This window comes from Balaenoptera musculus, chromosome 11 (genome assembly GCF_009873245.2).
Source record: "Balaenoptera musculus isolate JJ_BM4_2016_0621 chromosome 11, mBalMus1.pri.v3, whole genome shotgun sequence".
NCBI lineage: Eukaryota > Metazoa > Chordata > Mammalia > Artiodactyla > Balaenopteridae > Balaenoptera > Balaenoptera musculus.
The window spans coordinates 336,332-360,298 of NC_045795.1; the positions used below are offsets into that span (position 1 = coordinate 336,332).

The 23,967-nt window shown below is 41.9% G+C and overlaps 1 protein-coding gene across 3 annotated transcripts in view; it reads right to left on the minus strand.

Moving 5' to 3' along the window:
• EXOC2 (exocyst complex component 2) overlaps positions 1–23,967 on the minus strand; it is a 154,814-nt gene that overhangs the window by 69,347 nt on the left and 61,500 nt on the right. For all 3 annotated transcript variants that reach the window (XM_036869276.1, XM_036869277.1, XM_036869278.1), the window contains exons 8-12: positions 19,392–19,537; positions 19,176–19,257; positions 18,336–18,438; positions 14,481–14,599; positions 881–1,006 (exon numbers count right to left, since the gene is read on the minus strand). In XM_036869276.1, coding sequence (XP_036725171.1) covers positions 881–1,006; positions 14,481–14,599; positions 18,336–18,438; positions 19,176–19,257; positions 19,392–19,537 — 576 coding nt within the window. The remainder of the gene's footprint in view (positions 1–880; positions 1,007–14,480; positions 14,600–18,335; positions 18,439–19,175; positions 19,258–19,391; positions 19,538–23,967) is intronic.

Here is a 23,967-nt window from a genome sequence, read left to right on the forward strand (position 1 = left end):
ACTCTAGTGTTTGGTGGGCTGGGTGGAGAATGGGCACAGGACAAGAAGAAGTCACACTGACAGTTATGGAATCCCTTCATTTAGTGCAAATGTATCATTTGATTTTAGTGCTTATGATGGACATTCATTCATATTATTAATAAAACTTTAGAAAAAAAATCTCTACTCCAGTACTTAGAAGAATAATATGAAATACTTTGAAATAATCTTTAGAGGTATTTGAACTTAATAAGAAGTAAGGTATTTCTATTACCTTATTTGCATTTCTTATATCTATTATTGAGGTTATAAGTGACTAATAGCATCTAATCTAATTGGTACACAAATGCATTATAACCAACATGTTTTGTATCTCATATAGGTAAACAAACAAAAGATAAATGTCAACCTCAGGAAGAAATGTAACACAGTTACAATTTGAGATGCCTTATCGTAGAAAAAATGATTAGTAACTAATTTATGATTAATAAACAAACAACTCTTTTCAAACCAAATTTTACAATTCATTAAAAAGGTGTCTACTATTTTTCTGTACTGACTACAGAGATCCACTTTTGTTGCAACCTTCATCCTAAAGATGTTCTCAGAGAATTTTTTCTGTGGCATATTTTAAAAAATTCAACCACAGAAATGTGTTGAGTAACACTGACCTGTGCCCAATGATTTATTAAAAATTCAAATGACATTTCTTTAATGTACAATGTAAAATTCATTTTAATTATCTAAATTTAATTACTGGGTAGTTGCTTAAGTAGACGGGATGATGGCTGGTAATACTCAGCAGCAGTAACACAGGTAATTATGGAATCTTCCAAGAGAAAAACGTTGGCTATTACACGAGTACAAATTTAAAAGATAAAAGTGGGAGGGAGACACTCACCGTCATCTCGACCAGGCTGAAAGCTGCTGCCCCTCTTCAGAGACGCCGTCTGGCCTAGATGACCCGGCACGGAGGCACGCACGTCGCCGTCCAGGTCCAGCGTGGCGCTGTGAAGGCCCGGTGGCCCTGGAAGAGAGAGGCAGCGTTTCCATGGACTCACGGAGCTTACTAAGTGATTTAATGGACCCCTTCTCTGAGAGATTTCTTGCTCAACCGTTCCATTCTTTTTTATTAAAGAAGACCTCTACTAAAGTAAAACCAGAAATATTTTCTCTAAATAGCTTTTAAAAGTCACTCCCACCATACAGATTTGGAGGATTAAATCTATTACTCTGGCTTAATACAGACATGTAACTTACGTATCATTTCAGAATGAATGTTCAGCAAAACGGAGGGGAGGGGGTTCCATAAACATAAAAATCAGGATGAAAAATCATTTTTTGAAAAGCAACTTGGCACTTGGAAAGGAAGGTACAGGGTTTAGTGGAGTAGACTTAACAGCATAAATCTTTGACGTCCCCCTTAAAATTTAAATCTCCAAATACCACAACTTCTTTCTTTGCGATGTGGGATGGGATTCCTTATTTCTATTCCCACTGCCAGCCACCTAGTTGGGACCCTTTTCACCCCACACTGTTAATATTCTAGAAGCCTAACACTTCACTAGAGAATGTCAAGACATTCTCTTTATTGTCCTGGATTAATACCACCAAAATACTGCGATCTTGATTCTCTTCTCAGAAGTCTTCCAGAAAACCCTCAGAATTCCAACCCAAATTATCTAAGAACCAGGAAACACTTTTTCTAAGATGGTTCTCCAGAGTCACCAGGAAAGGAACCCCGTGTTGCTAATCCCGTTAGTGAGAGAGGCTGGCGTTATGAGTAGAATTTGCCTTGTCAGCCTGCAGAGGTGCTATAACCGGCACTCTGAGCTCTGCGGCTGAGCATTCAAAGACCTCCAAAACAAGCTGAATTCAATAAACATTTACAGGGTGTTTACGGTGCAGAGGACACTATGAAAATGCATCATTCATTTTCCTGCCTCACTTCCTACCCTTTTCATCATCCTCCCCATCCTGTTAAACACAAGTCTCCTCCTGCTGTTCCAGCTCAAAGTGCTGTCTACTTTCCCTGCCCTCCGACTGCAGTGAGAATGAACACTGTTTCATTGACTCAACATTCTGCCTTCTGCTGTTCATTAACAGTTCCAATCAGAACTTCTCGGGGATAAGGATCAATATTACGTCTCTGTCCACAGCTGGATCTTCTGCATATAATTCCTTCAATATACACTGGGTGACTGATACTAAATTATTCAATAAGAATGCTCTTCCTTGTTTTATAACTTAACAGAATATGAAAAGCTTATAGATTTGTTTCCAAGGGCAAAAGATGAAACCCATTTATAAAATAATGATTTTATGCCAATGATAGTGTCAGTTATTCAGTAGCATCAAACAAGTCTTTACTGAGCCCTCCCATGTGCTGGGAATTGCAGGCCCCTGGGATACGGTGGTGGGTAACAGGTAAAGGCCTGTCCTCAAGGTGTTTACATCCTGGCAGTGGAGGCAGAAAATCAAGACATAAGTGAATAAAATATAAGCAAAGAGTCTGCTTTCCTGGCTCCTCCCATCATGAGCCACTCAACACGATACGGTATGAGCTATCTCCCCACCTCCTCACAGATTCTACCAGGCAGGTTTTACAGAAATAGAAACCAAGTCATTTGAACGGATATTTTCAGTGGAACAGCATTTTATTAAATACCTACGATGTTTCAGCTACTATGTTAAATGTTTTATTTACATGCACTTCTACTTTGGAACACATTAAATCTAGGATAAGAAGACCTGTAGAATTCAATATTTTAAAACAGCAAGAAAAATGACAGAATAAGAAAACACAAGCATGAAGAAATAATATTTTTTATAATTGATTTTTTTCCCATCTCAAAGAGGAATTTGTGTGGAAGCTTTGAAGATTTATGACATTTTCCTCTGAAGTTTATATAGTCACCACTGCTATTAATTGTAGAATTCAAGAAATTAATATCAAAATATCAATTTTCTGACATACTTTAAAAGGAAATGTAGGGACTTCCCTGGTGGCGCAGTGGTTGGGAATCCACCTGCCAATGCAGGGGACACGAGTTCCAGCCCTGGTCTGGGAGGATCCCACATGCCACGGAGCAACTAAGCCTGTGGCCACAGCTACTGAGCCCACGTGCCACAACTACTGAAGCCCATGCACCTAGAGCCAGCGCTCCACAACAAAGAGAAGCCCACGCACCGCAATGAAGAGTAGCCCCCACTCGCCACAACTAGAGAAAGCCCGTGCGCAGCAACAAAGACCCAACGCAGCCAAAAACAAATAAATAAATTTATAAAAAAAAGGAAATGTAAAAAAGCCCAAACTTGGCACCACATTAAATATTTATATAAAATGTGTAATTCATGTAAACATGTATACTGAAAGGTGCAAGAAGAGAATGCTTTAATTCAAAATGTTTTAAGTTACTACCCTTGAAGGTTTCAGGACTATAAATTTTTGATTAAGAAGGAAAACACCTCCTAGTTTCCTAAATATACACTGTATACCATTCCTACAAAAAAATACAATGATCATTAAGTAGATCCTCAGAAAAAGTTTTTCCCCGTAACTGGTGTGTTTACAGCATTAATTTAAATGCATGATATTAAGTCCTGTATAGTATAATTTAAATAAACCTTGAATTTTGAAACTGTTAAAAGACTGATTTATTTTTCCCTTTAATGACAGAAACTATTAAGAATGTGTGTTCCTTCTATTAGAAACCGTATCATCATTTTCTACGATATCAGGAAAAGAAAGCTTACCAAGAACTAATGTCTTATTTGGAAGTGTCTGTCGAATAGCAGCAAGGACAGCACAGCAGCAGGGCGAGGACGGCCCCCAGACCCTGGGGACAGACGCGTCCGTGGACGTGCTGGGCCGAGGGTCCGGCAGGTGGTGCCCGGCATAGCCCGGGGACCAGCCCTGCAGTGGGAGCCCGGGGCTGAGCCCAGAACTCGCTCTCCTCTAACGGTCTGCTCCTTTCTCTGGTCGGAAAAAGTCTTGCAATGAGTAATCTTATGGGGAATTAGGAGGATTGTCCTTTGAGGAGAAAATTAATGAAAACATTTAAAATCTCAGTTGTCAGAAATTATTTACTATCAAGTGTCAAAAAAAAATAAAACTTGAGGATTCTGATACTTCTTTTAAACTTAAATTACATGACCATATTTATACCCCACAAAATTATTACAAATAATGAAGTGCTTCTGATGATAAACAAACATTATTATAAAAGAAAGAAAAAGATGAAAAAAAGTTTCTGTAACATAAAATCAGCAAACGGTTTTAAAATATAAGAAATCTGTTTATTTTCTCTTGACTGTTTTACCTCACAATACGATAGCAGTGTCTCTTGATATGTTTAAGAGAAATATGTTATATAAAATACACGGTTATAAATGGGGGTAACTAGGAAGTTTCATAATATCATGCTCTCATTTATGTGCAGACCATACACAACTGAAAATTATGTTACTTAGTATATTTTCCCTGAAAACACTAAATTATCTGCCCCGATATCCACCTAAGGACGGTGTTCAATACATACATACACAGGACTTCGGTTTTCATTAGAAGCTTAGTTTGCACTAAGACGTTCTGCAGGTGACAGAGCCTAAAGTTTTTGTAAAATTGTGTTTGACTTTGTCTTTTTCAAACTTAAAACTGCATTACTGAGTTATGAGAGGTCATGTGTTTTCTTGAGAGTAGATTTTCTCTAGAAATGAACTGTTCCTACGATTTTATCCCAGACGAACGTTTTTATCAAATAGGATCACAGCCCAGCTTTCCTTCATTTGTGCTCACGCTGACAACTGCTCCCTATCCCAGGGATCCCCCGGCTCTGTGGCAGAAGGAGTCACAGGCGGCATGTGCTTCTTCACCTGTAAAAATCAGGGCTTGAAGTACACAAGCCTTAGTGTCTTTTTTAGCTCTAAAATTCTGATTCTATGATACAAGATCTGAATTTGAAACTCTGAACCACCACTGAGAACAAAATGGGAAGTACGCTTACTCTGCTCCCTGGAAGAGTTTAGGACAGCTGAGGACAATGATTAGCAGGGTTCTGTCAATGTGTGAACGGTCGGCCTCTACACAGACAGCAAATGTGAGCGTTAAGTCATAAAAGGAAATTTCACCAAGAAAATACTAAAGGCGACAAAAACAGTAACAGGGAAAACGTCACTAGGATTTCATACTTGTTATTGTGGACCTTACAGCTTGGCTATTTTAGAGGCACCAAGCAGAGTAACCAATAAATACCCGCAAATGACAGTGTGCTGATAAGATCAAGATTACTTGGCGGCAATCTGTCCAAGTTATCTGAGGAATAACTATGGAGAAAGATTGCTCTCCTGACAAAACTTCACACAGCAACACTTCCATCAGTACAGTATTTCCAGTCCTAAAATTCTATATGGTGTTTGTAGGGGAAAAAAAAAAAAAAAAAGGATACTAAAAAAATTCGAGAACTAAATAATTCTAGGGTATAGCTGTATTTTCTAAATTCCATGAACTAGTATTTGAGTTTTTACCAATACATCAAAGAAAACATATATATCTTATCTACAGATGCTTGGAAGAAGCATCTTGGAAGAAAAACTCTTTTAAACACTTAAAATTTTTTTAAAATGACTAAGTTTCTGAATTACTGACACTTGATAGAAGAAACGTTCACATGTTGAGGTGTGGGGAAGACATTCTGGCTTATACACGAGTTCACTTGAATTTTATACTAACTAGAACAGCCTGTTTGTGGCTGTTCAATCAAACATACATTGTACGTCTGCTTTAAATATTACAGAAAAGGGCACAGTGACCAGAAGTAAAGAATGTCCACGCTAAAAATAAAGATGAAATGCCTGTCTCCCTGGGCCACCAATGCTGGTCCTCCTCGAATGGTGAGATTCCCTTCCCAGGTGCCAAGGCCACACTGACTCGCTGTGTACATGCTGGTCTGTATCCCTGACATGTTTGATGTTCTTTGTTCTGACAAGATATAAAACTGTGCTGAAAACCATGCTTCTCTGGAACAGTTCCTCAGAGTTATCTGAGAGGCTGTCTTTTGGGCTACAGTCCTCAGTTTGGCTCAAATAAAACTCTTTTCTATCAAATAAAATTCTTTTCCCATTACAGATCATTTATTTTCGTTGACACACTCGAGTCAACATTCTGTTTCTCTGGTTAAATAAAGCTTCTAAAACATGCTACCAGCATTCTCAAAAGGAACTATTTTTCTAATTGTGAGTATGCAGGAGAAATTTAACAGATTACAAATAAATATAAAATTAGAAAAATCACCTTTGGAATACTATATAAACAAAACAGAAATTTACTTTTAATAAGAGAAAAACAGAAAATTTGTTTTCAGAAGTTGCAGAAGTAATTTTCTTCAGAACACTAACAATCCTAGCCGCTTCACCAAAAGAGTAAAAATGGCAGTACAGAAATCAAGTTTAAAGTATATCACTTTTCTAAAAGAAAAACTATTTATCTTTCACAATTTGCTATCAACGAGTTGAAAGATTTGCTATTTTTTTTCCAACTGTGAGATTTTTACCAGATAAAAAGTCTTCAGCTTTATGCGAACTTAAGAGATATGGCAAGATTTTCTGCAAAGCTCAAAAACTTAAGGGTTTACCTTAAAACTCTGAGTCCGACAAAAAACTGATAATGGCTTTAGGAAGATCTGTAAGAAATGCTTATTATACCAAGGATTCCATATCACACATCAGCCAAATCCTTTCAACTCCAGCTAGCTGGGTGCGCTCTCCCTTCTTTAAATGCAGTGGTCAGTATGTGTTTACCAGACTCCCTGAGACACAAAGGGCAGGAGAGGCTTTTCTGCGGTGGGGGAGAGGCCTGCAGATGTGGGCTAGGTGATACATTTGCCACGTGTACTCGGCCCCCGGCCCCCCGGCCAGCTTTCTCCCAGCCCACGTGGTGCGGGGAGCCCTGGTCTACAGCCAACTCTCCAGGCGGCCCACTTCCTCAGCCCGAAACACCTCCAAACACACTTTCCTGTGCACAGCAGGCCCCTGTCCTGAGCAGCAGCCCGACCACCCCCTGCCGCTTGTTGACCGCGCTCGGGCCAGGAGCCACCGCAGACACAGGCCGGCTGGACTCCTGTCAAGCACAGCACACACAAGGGTCGGTGCCTGGGATGGGGTGGGTGCAGCAAGGCAGCTACCAACCTCCAGGAATGAGACTGTGTCCACAGATAAGAATGCTCTTTTTGATCTGATGCTTCTATACATACATTTAAAGTTCCTACAGGGCACTTCCTCAATTTAAAGGGGATCGTTTAATCCAAATTAAACCAAGGAAGGCGTATTTAACAGGCCGCATAACCTCACTCCACTTCTTAGGGCTGCGGGCCAAGTTCTGAACTGTATTCCAACATCGTTCGGAACAAAAGCTGAAAGGAAGAGACGTATTTTAAAAGCAAGACTACAGGCGTGAACCTTGAAGAAGCACTTCTCAACTAACATCAGCTATATAAGCAAGAACCATACATCGTAACAAGCTGGTTAGGCGAATAACCAAAACCAAATTATTTATGCTTTTATTTAAGTACGATCCTTTTCTGCAGTTATACACAGATTTAAGTAGAGAACACCTACTTAGACTGTATAAGCAATAGAATTATTACAAAAATGACAACAGAAGACATAAAATATCTGTACCCCTGAATATTCTAAAATTACCAGGCAATGCTAGCAATTCAAGGTGTGCGGGGCATTTACTGTCAAAGCCGTTTTCTCTTAAGGCTGGAGGGTGTGTCTCCCCCCAAGACAGACAGTGAGCCAAGCAGAAAAGAGCCAGCGCTGGGACGTCACGTGGAGAGGTCCTCCTGACAGAAGCCCTGCTGCCCTGTCTGACCTGACACAGACAGACGCTGCCACCAGGTGACCAGAACCGAGCACAAAACGAGGCAAGTCTCACTCCTCCGACCGCACCCAACAGCTGGGGAAGCACTGACAGGACCTGCGAATGAACGCTGTGCTATTCGAACAGGAAATCAAATGCTCAAGTGCTAGTTTACTGACTTTTAAAAAACTGTTTAAATTACTAGTATTAATTGCTAGTCTTCATTTTAATCTGGAAGCTAAATTTGTCTTTTCAAATTAGATTAAAAAACAAATTTACAATCACGTAAAATCCTGCTAAGCTGTCAGGTAATTAAAACTGCTTATGTAAACTTATACCGTTTACAAACAACAGCGACAATTTCTAACAGGGTGCACTGTGAATCTAATTCATGGCACACTGAGTATCACCTAGGTTTCTTCCCTTTCTGAGAAAAAGGACAAAAGGGAAAGGAAAACCAGACCACCACTTTGCTGGAGAGAAGATTTTTGCTATTACAGTCATAAACTGGTACTTTTCTTCTATTCCTCTCTCCTGAATCTACCTTCTTCTGTATATCCTTTATGGCTTACGAATCTCAAAGTAAGTGAATTAAATCCCACTACAAGTATTTAGAAGCACTGCCTCTTCTAACGCCAACTGAAGTAACAGTGAGCAGGTAAAGCACGATTCACATCGGGAGGACTCAGTCACAGGGACGGGAAGGTGGAGACCAAACCAGTGTCGCCTACCTGTACTTGCAGGAGCTGTGCCTTTTCTTCTTTTTAAATCAACGTCTAACATTCTGGGTTCACGTTGGTATAACCAACATTCAGGAGAGAAAGTACTTTTTAAATCTCCAAAAAATAAACTTTAATAAAAGAAACTTCCTAATGTACAACCTCACGATAACAACTTTAAAATAAAAAATTATAAATTTTATTAGATATTAAATATATGTATAAACATTTACTGTCTTTTCAAACATAGAAACATTTTTGTAGTTACGTAGAAGATCTGATGAATCTGCCGCCAATTTCCTAATGGAGGCGTGCAACCTAATCTGGTGCCCAGGAGCTACCTGATGCCAAATTGTGGAAATACTAGAATTATATTTATTAACCCCACCGATTATCTACATAAAGGTCACATCTGTATTTTTTAAATATCAAGAAAAAATATAGTTTAGTTATACTAAATTCAGGAAACTGTACAAAAATTTAAAATGTAATTTATGCATGTATTTGATGAGCTTGAATTGAAAATATAGACTTTTTATATTGTAGGACCACTGGATAAACAATTATTTCAGCAAGTAGTTAATCTAATAATCTGCTCTGGTTGAAATAATTAAAAGAGTAGCTAATTAGCCTCTATTCTTAATATTTTTCCTCTATAATAGATCCGTACTGTGATGGTTCAGAATAAACCTTTCAGGTGTGACATATCATCTCTTAAGTTTTCAAAGAGAACCTGAGCCACATATAAATGTATTTCCTTCTGTTGTGTGACTGTTGGAAAGAATCTATGGCTTCTATTCTAAATGCGCCATTTGCCTCTGTTCTAATATGTCCTCTGGGAAGTCCTAGTGGTGCAGACAGCAGAAAGTAGAGATAACTGCTCTAGATGCTTCTCCCTGGAGTTACCACATATAGTCAGCATATATTTTAAATGAGCTTAGAGTTAAACTCATTTTCAGAACAAAGGAAAAAACACACCTTTGAAGGCTACCTTTAAAAATCCTGTTTGAGAATGTCCGTAGGGGGTTAAACCAAAGGCTTTTCCTGACAGGAAACCTGAAGGTTTAGTCTAATTTTGGCCCTATTTCACAGAAATTTTAAGAGACGAATGACACTTCTTATGAGGCGGTAAAAGTTTTGGAAGATAAGCTGTACAGCTGACTAGCTCAGGCTGGAAGAAAACAGACCCTTCCACAGGTGTTTATGCTTTCAAGATGAATTTTTTTTTAATGTTGATCTTTATTCCTGTTTTTTCCCCTCATATTTGTCTCCTCTTAGAAAAACCGAAAGATCACCTTTGGGCTACAGGGGCAGGCCATGGAAAAGTGAGGAATTCCCGGATACCTGGCAGGGTGTGTCGAGGCGTGATGGTCATCTCCTGTCTGTGTCCTGGTGTGCATCATCTAGGGGCACCATCTACCAGGTTCGTATGCGTTATTATTATAAAAATTGGAATCCAGAGAAGACTCTAATGCAGTGTTTATAAAAATATCAACCCTATGACCTACCTCTACTGACCAGTGCTTCGTATACAGAAGAATGTAACCTGGACAAATGTGGCTTTTTTATGTAGGACTGCTGTCTCTGAAAATCTATCACCATCTTGGCTCATGAACTTTTCTTGAAGACCACAGACTAAATACAATTAACATTTTAACCCAAAGCCCCATGTAAAGACTTAAAAAAAAAAAAAGTGTATGTTAATTAGGTTTCTTAAACTCATGCATAAAAACCAGCTTTACTTACAAAGACACAAAGAAGTCTTTTCCTGTCTGAAATATTTACAGTCTATCTTTTTAAAATTGTATTTCACTTCACCAGACTGGGTTAATCAATCAGTTACAAGCATTTCTCTTCTCTGGTGTTAAAAGTCCAAGTACAGGGTGTTACAAATTGAAGAACTTACAATTCATTCTTAGACTTAGAGTGCAACAAGCTTTTATTTTGAAAACAGGTTCTGGAGAAGACCTGAATGAAAGCAATGCAGCTTCACAAAAAGGCACTGCCATCATCCTGCCATCGGTTCACCATGTTCAGAAACGCGCTTGATGAAATATTAGCTTCAACCACAGAACACAGAGAGGTCTGTGGAACCATCGTGCAGGACACGGAGAAGCTGGGCTGTCTGTCACCTGGCTTCACTGAGGCAGCTTCCTCACGTGCAAAACAGATTCAAGTCATGTACCAAACCACACAACTTCCCAGGTTTCTTCCAGACCCAGAATGTTGTGATTACGAGAGGATGGCCAACAGAAAGTCCAAATGATATTTAGGAGACTTGCCCTCATACTGACTTCATTTCTATTACACCTAACTGGGACGCTCATAAATATCAATTAGGAGTCTATCGGGAACAACTGGGTGTAGATTACATGAAAGAAAATTTGTACTTATTCCCAGCAAACTTATAATTAAGGCCAATATCTTCCATAAACACACCCACACATGCACATGCCTATGCTATATAATTACATTACCTGTATATGGGTAGGCAGGTACACAGTAAAGAGCTAACGTGTCCAGTGACATATACACACTCTGATGACAACAACCAGGAAGGCATCCAGGTGCCAAGTGGCCAAAGGGGACGCTATGTCACTAACGGCTAATTCTTCTAGGAAACACAAGTTCTGTCTCCATCTGTGTCACTTCTCGTATCATCTGCCTTTGCACTGGCTATCAATTAAAAAGCCACATTAAGTACACACAGTATCCGTGTACTTAAAAAGATACTGGAGGTATTAAACTGCTTTTGAATTTGACAGTTAACTGAATACTTGATATTAAGAAACCACATTTCAGGTAATGATAATAGTATTTTAGTTACCGATTTCACAAAGCATCTTTACCTTTGAAAATTACATACTGAAATAATTACGGATGAAATGATGTGACCTGCTTCAAAAATAATTCAGGGTGAGGGAGGCGATGTAGATAAAACGAGACTGGCTGTGAGGGGATAACTGTCGAAGCTGAGCGGGTACACGGGAGGTTGTGGTATCACCCCTGGTGCTCTTAAGTATGTTTGGAATTCTCCAAAATAAAATAATAAGAACTCCTTCTGATGGTGAGCTCAAAAGAACACACCAACTTTCCAATTAAAAGGCACTTATCTGTTAGGACTGTCTATATTGTTCATATTAGTCGTGTTTGCTGACAACAGATGGGCACGGCTCAGGATGTTCCTCTGAACGTCAAGGACGATTAAATCCTAACCTGTAAACATCTAATGAATTTAGGAAATTTACATTGTATTGTCACCGAAATCTGTGTAGTAAGTTCAAAGAGTCGTAAACTGTTATGTTTCACTTCCTAATTTTAAAGACCAACTTATGAAAATAACTTTAGGTAAACCTCATCACTAACAAAAGGATCCATGTAATGCACATTCCTCCAAGTACTTCATAAGCGAGTGGCAACTTCTACAACAGGCTTGGTCAAAGTGAATAAAAAGGCAGGTCTCCAGTTACGCAGAAGCTAGTGTCTTTTTTTTTTTTTCAAGAAATGCTGATTTTCAGCAGTTTTGGATAAATACATATAGCAATACATAACACCAAGATGACAGGGCAGGAATCCATTAGGTAAGGGTGTGTCTCTATCTTCAAGAAAGATTCAGACCTTTAGTGATGGAATATTGGTTATCAGATCTTTCAGGTATGGGTGCGACAATAAGGTATATGAATTTTCCTGGCACTTCTCCAATTTCAAACGGTCTATATGCTGTCTTCATAAATGATACATGCTTTCCAGAAGTTCAAATATTTTCATAACTAAAGCATACAGTTGGATTGTTTCTTATAAGCCTGAGTAGGGAAAACGTTTGTCAGACCGTGATCCTGTTTGTATCACTGTATATACCAGCCTCTTCACTGGAGAGGGGAAGGGTGGCACTTATTGAGCACCTACTGGGTCTCTGGACTACTTCCCCGTGGCTCTTTCCCTGGAGAACTCACACCCCTCATTTAGGTTCAGGGGCACCAACACCTCCTCTAGGAAACTTCCTTGGGCCTCCCGCTAACGAGACTGAGGCAGAGTTCTGCACTCCCCACTTCGCAATACCTCTCACAGGTACACTTACGTAATAAACAACATGTGATTTGTTTGAGGACATAGGTCTCTCTCACTAGACTACAAGCTCCAAGAGGCCAGAGACCACGTGGGTCTTGCTCATCACGGCTCTTCGGTCCCGAGAGCACATCCGCCACGCTGATTACCAACCGCGGCCGCACCACGGTCTCCTGGGAGCTTTAAGAAGTACTGCTGCGCGGACTGCACTGCTAGAGAGTCTACTATGACGGTCAGGAATGGGGAGGAGGCTGGGAAGCGACAGTCTTGGAAAAAAACCCAGGGGGTTGTGACGGGCAGCCACGTCTAGAGTCCTGCCCAACAGAGCAGACTCAGTACACGAGAACCTGAGGCCCTCTCAATACCCCCCAACGACCTCAGACTGTGTATGTTGCTTGATGTCATCTTCACTTGCTAAAACTATAAAATAATTAATGACATACTAGAAATTTAGATACGGCATCAGTGAAGAGATACGTGGGTTTTCCTAAACATCAAGAATAGAAAAGAACAGACTCACAGCTGGAAAATACTCAACTCCAAGCCACCTAATTCACGACAAAACTAAACTATAAATAAATAATCATGGCCTCTCTGTGGCACCTCCTTCTGTGCCAGGACTGCTCTCATGTTACTTCACTTTCTCGTCCGGAAACCTTGTAAGCATCGCTGCGCCTTATTTATATAATCTATTTGGTGTCTCAGGCCACTGAAACTGCATTTGCCAAGGTCATCAACAGCCTCAGCACAAAATCTAAAGGACACCCCTTTATCAGACTCTTCACCTTAAAACCCCTGCTGACCCTCCTTTCCCTCCCGGCTCCCTGGCCACCCTCCCTCATCTCCTCTGCAGGTTTCTCCTCCACCAGCCCTGTAAAGAACACTCCCTAGGACTCTGTCCTACGCTCTTTAAATTCAGTTACCTACTGGACGCTTCTACTTGTACGTCAGACAGTCGCACACCAGCCGGTCCAAAGAAAAGGGAAGACCGCCTTCTCCTCCTCGCCCCAACCCCACGGCGCACCATCCCAGCCAGCTGCCAAGGTCAGACCTCTGGGAATCACCGAGCCCCTCCTTTGGTCACCAAGTCCTGTCAATCCCAGGTTCCGGACACAGCTCGAATCCCCTCCTCCTCCACACCCATGGCCTCCATGCCGGCGAGATGCCTGAATCACCACAGCAGTCTCCTAACCGGCTCCACTGTCCCCGTCTCATCGGGTCTTTCCCAGGCTTCAAAGCCCTGGACGAAGTCCATCCAGGCCCGGGGCCTCCCCACCCGGCCTCAAGTCCTGCCACTGTGATGGCTGTGAACCAGCTCTGACTCTTCCTCCACTCTCCTCAGGGCCTGTGCCGGAGGCGGCCCGGCAGGCATCCCTCATCCTCTAGGTTCTCTGCTAACACAGAGCCCTGTCTGAGACACGTCCCCAAACCCGCCATCTACCAGTCACAACCTGGTACTTGCTTAGTTGAGCTCCATGAGGGCCGGGACTGCGCCCATGCACCTGGACTTGGCACGGCGCCTGGTGCGCAGCAGGGCTCAACACACACTTGATGGAATAGTGAGTGTGCTGTTCCTGTTGACCGAGCCTAGTGTCACTTCTACAACATCATGTCGCTTCCACAAGAGGTAACTGCTCTGCAAGCCAACCCTCTGTCAACACTGCCCGCCAACCACGAGACAGGCATGCTGAGGGGGCTTTCTCCCCGCCCCGGCTCTCTTACTCGTCCAGGGAGGTGCTAACCGGGGTGGGGGCAGGTACAGCTACAAAGAGAGCAACTCATCCCTCAGTCAAGGGCGTCCCCAGAGTGTGTCGAGTGACGAGGGGGAGGGTGCACGCAGGGAGAAAGGGCCTTGCCTTTGAGGTCCCGCACGCAGCCCTCCCGGCAGCTGTGCATGAGCTGGAGGATCCATCGGTGCTGGGCTCCGATGCACTGCCACGCAGGGTCGCCTGGCGCGTGGAGGTCAGACAGGTACCTGAAACAGCAAGGCCAAGGCTGACCCAGTCAGCTTCTGCTGCACAGCCATCATGAGGACAAGAGGAAAGCTAGCACAGCTTGAAGTCATCACTTAAGAAAACCTAAAATTTTGTCAATTAGTAAAGCATTCGTCAATACTAGTCTTGAATATTCAGTTCTAAACGAAATATATTCAGATTTATTTTCATGCAATTAACAAACAATAAACCTACATTTTAAGAAGTTAGGACTTTATAAAAATACAACCAAGGAGACAAAGACAACTTGCAATGTTCCTATAATGCCCAGTGAGAGCGTATCTTTACGGTTACATTTTGTTCACAGAGTGTTTCTACTTAGTTCTCAGTCACACAGAAAACAGGTGGGAGCCAGCAGAGGCCTCAGCGTGAATATTTCTTCATTCCTTTCTGGTCTGAAATATGGCCACGAGGTGGCAGTGTGACCCTTTTTTCTGTAGGATCCAAACAGGGCAACTGAAACTCAAGACCACTTTATTACACAAAGAGATTTGGTGACAGCAAGCAGTGACTTCTAAGTCTAAACTCGAATTCATGAGAAGATATTTCTTTAGAAAATACAGTATAGATGGGCATTTTTCTTAGTTTTAAAATAGTTCTTAAAATATTTAAATTCTTCTTTCTCTGTAAAAATTCCAAACCCAGATAGACAACTGAAATAGATTTCAGTTGAAAAATTTCTGCCAAATATTATTCAAAACTCGGCCCTCATGAAATATATAAATATAACAAGTTAAATCCAATTAAATCAACTTCAAAAGCTGGACTTATTGTCTTAAAATAACTCATAAACCCTAAGCTGTCTGTTGTCTTGGGGTTAAAAGTTCTGTTCAAGAATAAATTTTAATTAATGGTGACAAGCTATGACCTCTAAACACGCAGGGACACACCTGGGCTTCTCTCCCCAGCTTCTGCAGTACTGAGTATTTCCTTACTCAGTCTTCTCAATTAGCAGCTAATTGGAGGAGAAACAAGTTAGTGACAAATAAAACACTGAGAAGAAACCTGACATCACATTCGGGAACGACCCACCTCCCCTGACCTCCATGGGCTAACGGGGAAGAATGGTTTCCGAGGACAGCGGGGTGTCCCGTGCGGGCTCCTCTCCTACCCGAGCCATGACCCTTTATTTACAGGGGCCAGGAGGCTGTCTGTGCCGAGAGTCTGGCACATCAATTAACAGCATCCCCGGGAGGATCTAACAGGTGACGTTCAGCAAAGCCTTCAAAACCCAATCTGAGTCTTCCCCTCACACAGGCTTTCCTCTTCTATCCTCTGGAATGTAAATATGACAAATAGTACATTGTGTCATTTCTTTCCCCAAACCGTGCGCTTCCACCCTTCCTGCTGGAGAGGAACTGTCTGTCGGAGGTGTCCTCAGACAGGTTTGTTTTGCCCAGAGACTCCTGCTGCACCTCCTCCTGACGCTGGCACTCAACAGCAACCTCAGATCGGCAGCAGCAGAAAACACAGCACCGTCCCTGTCGGAGGGCGGCTTCCCTCCCTCTCTGTGCACACCACCAGCAGCACACAGAGGGGCCGTCACAAGGCTCGCTCTCGAGCAGCACAGCAAGATCAACGTGCCTTTCTGCTCAGCATCTTCTCAGATTATGTCTTTTCAGTATGCTGGCGAGGTCCTCCCAAAATTTAATAATAATCCTCTTTCTATCATCTTGCTAATGGGTATTACATAAGAGTTTTATAAAGAAAGATAAATTTGTTGTCTCAGAAACTCTGCAGTGTCTCAGTGCAAAAGCACAACTTGTGCTAGGCTTTTCCTTGGTTAAATGACTTAATCCAATGAGCTTCCTCTTTTCTTTTAGTATGTAGTTTCATTTCAAAGATCTTGGCTTAGCATATGATACAGGTTATTGCTATTTCTTTTAAATACGTGTTATCTGAGAACACTTTTTAAAAAGACTTTTTTAGAAGGCAGAAGGTAAGGAGTGTTAATTATGATGAGCATAGGCTCAAAATTTTTAAATTTAAGAATTAAAGTCTTTAGCCATACTCGAGCATGATTTTTAACAATTACCAAGGACAGAACCACACTGGCATGGAAGAAGTATGTGGTACTTGGCTTGTTGCTTGAGCTACTAGCCTCACCAGAGTAAGGAGAGTGAAAAGCATCAGGATGCCTTTAGGTAGATACAGCAGTGAACAACAGCACAACAACACAGGGGTAATCTGACTCGCTCATTCCCTGCGCAACTTGGTTACGTGAGAGCTAAGAGGTGGAGTTTTGCTGATGATAAAGTCGAGAGTCTCCACCCCCACTTGGTGCTCAAAGGACTGCGCACCATAGATTCCAAAGTCCAACAGATATTTGGCCTGGCTGTGATTTTGTTTTTGCTATTCATTAATAATGAAACCCTTAATTTAAGAAGGATGATAAAATTGCTCAGTATCTTCTCAAAGTATCAAAAATAAAATAATGATTAAAAAATAAGTAAATGACTTGACATTCTCAGTGACATTCTTGTTCTTTTCCCTTTAAAATGACAGGGAATAAAACATTAAATAGGCCATTTAAAAGAATCTTTTTTTAACACCCACCATCTTTTAAATGGTATCCAGGTTAACCAGTCACAGGAGCTGTACATGAATAATCTACATAAATGGAAATTCGCTACACAAAGAAATCCTGCACTCAATAAGGTTTAATGTATTACTATCAGCAAATGAAAAAGAATAAATGTAAACAGGTAAATAGACACAAAGCCCAATTAGTGAAGCAACATGGCAGAACACAGACAAGATGCTAACCAGCTATGTTTCCTACATGAGAGATTAACCTTCCTAGAACTCTGTTACTTTACACGTTAAAAAAAAAAAAAAAAAAAAAAAAAAGCGGTTGGATAACTAACGTGCAGTTTATTTGCAGCATTAGATTTCTATGATTCTACAGGCCAGAAAAATCTCCCAAATGCATTCTTTCCTCTGGGGGCACTTAGAGAAAAGCAAAGACAGGCTGTGAAGCCAGAGAGCCGGGAGGCCTGTGGCGGTGCGTGCTGAGCAGCGACCGCCCTGAGTCCCAGGTCCTCACCTGCGCGCCAGGTGTGATGCAGACGCCGCATGGCGTCTGTGAGGCACAGTGAGGCTCAGACACAGCTGCGCAGGCTTGTTTGGGGGGGGGGGTTGCAGTCAGCAGTTCCAGCGCCCCTGCGCCTGCTGAAGCCCCTCCCTCTCGGGCAACATGTTCCCTCTATGCTGTGGTGTCCATGGCTTTTGCTGTTACTGCTGTCTTTTTCACGTAAGCCCTCCCACTTCCTTTTCAAGACTGAAAGTTTTCAGAATTTTCTCTGCTGCTGAGCCCTGGCCACTCTCGGGGCACCAGAGACTCTCCCACCTGTGGGACAGTGCCACCCTCTAAGCCAGTCAGGGAGTCCCCACCTGCGGGGGCCCACAGGGAGCCCCCCGCAACCCCGGGCTGGGGAAGATGCTGTGGACGGGAGGAGAGGTGCAATGAGGCTACTTTTCCTTTCTCCAAACCGGCAGGATTTCCTTGCCTTTAAAGAGTGAGTGCTCCCAAATTTTTGAGTACACAAAAGAATTTTGGTGTCCTACACTAGGTATCCCTAAATTTCTGCTACTTGTCTTCCCTTTTACCGTTTCGTCAATCTCCCAATTTCCCCCAGATCAGCTTTAAGAGTTACATGATGTACACAGCACTATCCAGACACATGTGATTTGTCAAAATTCTTGCAGAAGGTTTACCTTATATAACGTTTTTGGTCATGTAAGGTCGATGGTGTCTCAAGCAACTTATCCAGAAGTAATTCTCTTAAAGCTTCAATCCGTGTTTCTACTTCAGCATAATCTGTTTAAAAAGGAAAGAATTACACGACTTACAGAATGAAAATTTAAAATCCAATTACAGAAAGCAGAACAGTGGCTGCCTTGGGGTAGAGGGGCGACTGAGAAGAGGCAAGAGGGAAATTTCTGGAGTGATGAAAACGTTCTCTCCAGGGTGTGGGTTCCATGGGCTTGTGTATTTGTCAAACTCACTGAGCTGCAACATGTAAGCCTGTGCATATCACTGCATGTAAATTTACCACAATAAAAATAAAATTATTTACAAATTTAATCAAGCCCTGTGATATTTCTCCCAGTTAATAAGGCATGACCATAAGGCATTTTAGGCTTTTCTTATTTTCTGTAACTCTAGCCTTAGAGATAATTTCAAAAGTTGTTTAGTTTACTTTAAAGTAGGGTTAGAATTCATAAATATATTGGTCTTTCTGAAGAGGGAAGATTAAAACGTAGATTTCCGTTTCTGTAAAATATCTATAATTGATTCTTTCCAGTAGAAAAGACTTTAAATGGCAACATGATTAACAAGCAGCAAAGAATGTCCAAGACTAACCTATCCTACAGTTTTCACTCCATCTTAGTAAGAAAAGCCATCGTGTTACTTCTGAAGTAACTGTCTTACACTTGAGAAAGGGCACCATATAAACAAAAACTAAAACGAATGTAACATTCTTTGCAGACTACATTCCACATTCTTCCTGTAAAAGCAAAGTAGAAAATCTAAAAGTAATAAACAAATCTTACATTTCTTGAAAACTTGCACCTCCGTTTTCCCAAAAAGTGACTTGGCCTTTTCATAATCATTAATAACCACATCATAATCACCCTTTAAAATAAAGAAACATTTTGGAGACTGTCAGTAAAGTTTAATGAAGACATTTGGTTAAGATAAAAAACATCTTAACAACTCTTTAAAATTTATGACATCTATGACCATAGGTACATAAATATGCACTCTACCTTTTGGATATTCCTTTCAATATTTAGAGGAAGGTTGAAAAGCAACTTAAATCGCTGGAGCACATTGAGTGCATTTCTAGTGGAATCTGCCTTGTCCTTACGACCTAAGACTTCTTGAAATAATGTGTCCGCAGTGTTACTTGCTCCTATTTTAAAAGGACAAAAAGAAACTTAGATAAAAACTAATTTTAATCAGAAAATGTGTCACTGGACCAAAGAAATAAAATGTTAGACTGCTATTGCACTTAATATTAAAACTCAGTAGACTTTTCTAAAAGTCAGCTATATTGGAGTTTTTTTTACGGTTTGCTAAAATACAATTTCCTTTTTGCCTGTGAAGTCTTTTCATATGTGTATACCAATTAATGGTATCCAGTTAAGAATAACCATACTTACCGGGCCCAAACAAATTGTCTAATGTGAATTTACGTTTATTTTAGCTTCTTTTAAGGTTTATAGCATTATGGACCCTTAGGTTACTTCATTAATTCAGACAACAGGTTAAAACCCACACATATACACGCGTGCACACACAAGTACACTAGTTAAATTCTCTGGATTCAATATCTACATATCCATAGTAATAAAAAAAAAATGGAAAAAATTTTTCAGAAAAGTTGTTCAAAAGAAATACTTTAGACCTAATCCTACTTCTACATAAAATTATCTAGCAGGCACAAAAAATGATATAAGCAATTTAAAATGTCAAACTTTAACACACCACTATTAATGAATATTTCTTAAATCAGCTTAATATTTCTTAAAATGATACACAAACTGGACATTCTATATATTTGTATTTTTTTTTACCTTAAAGACCTCAAACTCTATGAATCACTGTAATGAAAGAGTTTCTTTATCTAAAACAAAATTTACTGTGTACAAAAATAGTTAAGCTTTTTCAACTTGTGAATTATTTTTAATTAGTCACAAGAAAAGGGGAGAAAAAGGATAAACTTTTTTTGGCTGTTTGACCACTGCTCATAAAAAGTTTCTACATTATCTGGTCTAGTGACTATACTTTAAGCAAAGATGAAAAAAACGACCTCAGTCTCGCTGGGTGGCTGGCGCGCCGCATTCTCTGGTCCACACTGTGGGTGGCCTGAGTGTGTTAAAAGTCATCTTTGTAACATAATTGTTTTATCTAAATAATGTTTAAATTCTGTTGAAATTTTAAAGGCCTGGTATAAAAACTTTGTTTTGTCAGGACAGCTATTTTCACCACCCGCTATTTAATGTAGAATACTAAATTTCTACTCTGAGAAAAAAAATATATTCCCTTCTTGCCACCAAACCATATAATATAATGATGACTAAATGAATATTAGAAATGTGATTAAGATTAAAAGTATTTTTCTTGGAAGAAAATTAATATTAAGCACTTGTTTATCATTTAGAAATAAACTTCACGAATTGAGGCTTCATGAATGAATTAGATACGTGAATGGGGACTGAATATTTTTAAAGGTTGATTACTTATGTGTGCGCTGCGGATGTTAAATCCCCAAGCACTTTCTCTACAATGAAGGAGTACAAAATATCAAAATTAGATTTCTTTTTCATCTTATTTTAAAGACAATTAAAAAATACAAACTAATAATTTCAAACTCCCCTAAAAAGTATAACAAGCACAGGTTAAAAATCTGCTTAAAATTAAATAAAATATAAATATTTAATACAGAAAAACTTATAGGCAGAAATTATAAACTATAAAATTAAAATTTAGTTTAGTTACACAGAAATGTATACATATAGAGAATTCTAATTTATGTACACATTTTAAGTCATGAAATTATGATTTTAATTTATAGACAATTTCTGTCCATAAATTATTCTGTTGCGAACTTTACTGCATTCACAGTAAAATTTTGGGAGTTCATAGCTCTGATAACTGGATGATTACATACAGTCAGAAAATAAACGAAAGCAGGGAAACCGAGATTTGCGCAAGCAGATAAAACTCAGCAGCAGCTCACCAGCCGCGGCTGAGAGAAGGGCACGCTGGCTCCAGGAACGGAGGCAGGACTGCCCTGGAGGCCACCTGCACCAGCCCACGAGCAGCCCCGGGCAAGTGCAGGCTGAAGGCTGACCCCTTCCCCCCGCAGGGACACTGCATCATGGTCTCGGGGATGGATGCCCCTGAACTGACAGCAATGACACTGGCCTCAGCTGGGCTGGCAGGGCAGTGATGTTCTCCTCAGCATGAGACAGGGAGACGCGGATGGACCCGGAGGGCTCCACGCCACGTGCAGTCACAGGAAGACAGACCCTGAGTGGCTCCACTTACACGTGGAGCCTGAAAAGCCGAGCTCTTGTAAGCAGGCCGGGCTGGGGCCACGGGGAGATGGATGCGCTCTGAGGATGTGATGCACGGCATCGGAAACAGAGCTAACAGTGCTGTACTGTAGCCTGAAAGTGGCTTCAAGAGGAAACCTCAGACATTCTCACCACAAACAAATGGAATTACGTGTGGCGACAGCGCTGGCGGCGGGGGGCGGGGGGGCGCGGGGGGGTGAACACACGGCATCACAGACAGGTATCCAACCATCACACTGCGCACCTTAAACTTGCACAATGTCCCGTGTCAACTATATCTCAACAGAGCTGGAGAATAAGATGGGAAGACAAGTCACTGCAGCACTGCCCACTGACCAATCAAACTCACACCTGCCCTCAAACATGGACAAACACTGTAACTGTGCCCGGAACCCGTCATCCACAAAAGCTAGTCGTGTAATTCTGATGGCGCCTGGTCATTTCAAGCATGTTTATTAAAGTAAACACGAAGCTCTCTCTGGCCCCTTTTCACGGCACTGGCACCCGGCACAGAGGACGGTACGGGTGATGTATAACCTGCGTCTCTGCTTGATGGGAGCTGGGGTGGGGGGGGATGGGAGGAGGGTTCCCCCTACACACCCACGACACAATTTACCCCAGGAACAATAAAGCTGAATGAAATTTAAGGTAACTTTTCAACGTATACTTAAATTCATAGCAAAACCAGGACACAAAGAGACTGAACAACCTGCTGTGTGTCTCGTTTCTCTTAACAGACTCCAGAAAACGGCCAGACAGGCAGCTGTCTGACATTACAGGGCGACCTTACACGGACAAGGTCACTACCTGAGTCACCTAGCGCTCGTTCCCAGCCGGGCCTGGCGCCGGGGTCCCACAACCGCTCTCGCATCACCGGTGCACATTTCTGCCGGCTTCTCCTCTGGTCTCTACCCAGCTCCCTCGGGTGCGTTCTCTGGACAGATGGCAGAATGTTTTTCTAAAAGTCGCCATGTGACTTCCTTATTTAAAATCCTCCCACGGCTCACCAGTAGTCTCAGGATAAAGACAAATTCCACAGCGCCACACAGAGAGCTTGTCACGAGCAGACCCCTCGACCCGGCAGCCTCAGCCCTCACGTCTGCACCCCAGGGTACTCGGTCCTGCTTCATGGCCCACAGCCATCTCCCCTGAGGTCAGCACCTTCCTCCTCGTGCGGCCTGCCCGCCCGGGATGCACCTGGGCCACTTAGTGCCCGCCTGGCCTGCCCCCTCCGCTCCCGAGGCTCAGCGCCCTCCCCCTCGTGCGGCCTGCCCGCCCGGGATGCACCTGGCCCACTTAGTGCCCGCCTGGCCTGCCCCCTCCGCTCCCGAGGCTCAGCGCCCTCCCCCGGCCTCTCTCCATCCACTTTTCCATCAGGTGCCCCTCGTGGGGCTCCGGGACCCCTACCAGCAGAGCACTGTCACACCACAATTTAATCCCCTCCCTATCTGGACCTACTTTGCACTGGATTATAAACTCTCAGAATTAAAGCGCAAGTTTCATCCTCCTGTCCCTGGAATATAAATAAGAACGCTCAATCAACGCTTACAGGGCAAGTACCAGAAACCAGCCTCAGAACCAGTGCCCAGGACGCTGTTCGCTGAGGGAGGGACAGCACAGGGCCCACGTGCAGGACCACGCCAGTGATCGGGCAGCTGAACCGAGCCCAGCAAGCAACCCTAATGATGCGAAAACGACGCTTGTTCTGTGACTTAAAAAATTTTTGCTGAAGCATTAAAAACTTGCTTACTGTTGGTTATACATCAATAAGAAAATGAAAAATCAGTAAACCTAATTTTTATTTAGTACACTATAAAACATTAGAAACACTGAAAATTCAAGTGTTTAATTTCTTCGTAAAAAATATCATCAAGATAGCCTGCCTCTTCTTGTCATAAAGTTTACAGCACGTATCAAGCATCTTTTCTGTGCTCTGACAAACAATCACGCTCGTTTCCAAGTCTGTCTGCTGTACTTCCAGCTTCACGGGTCAGCTGCGAGCGCTCCGTCGGCCTCACTCCCTCTGGGACAGCCTTACCCCCTCGTCACACCTTCCTGGCTTCGGTGGGGAAGTCCACCCTCACTGAGCTCCTCGGGGCTCCCAGTGCCAGTGTCCACACCCCACCACAGCCACTTCTACAACCCAAGTCGTGCTGGATTTGAATTCCACTCACACTGTCACCACTTTCCCTTTTCTGATGCACTTTCATTTCTGTGGGCCAACTTCCCCTTCTGAGTCTCCATGTCTGTGAAATGTCTG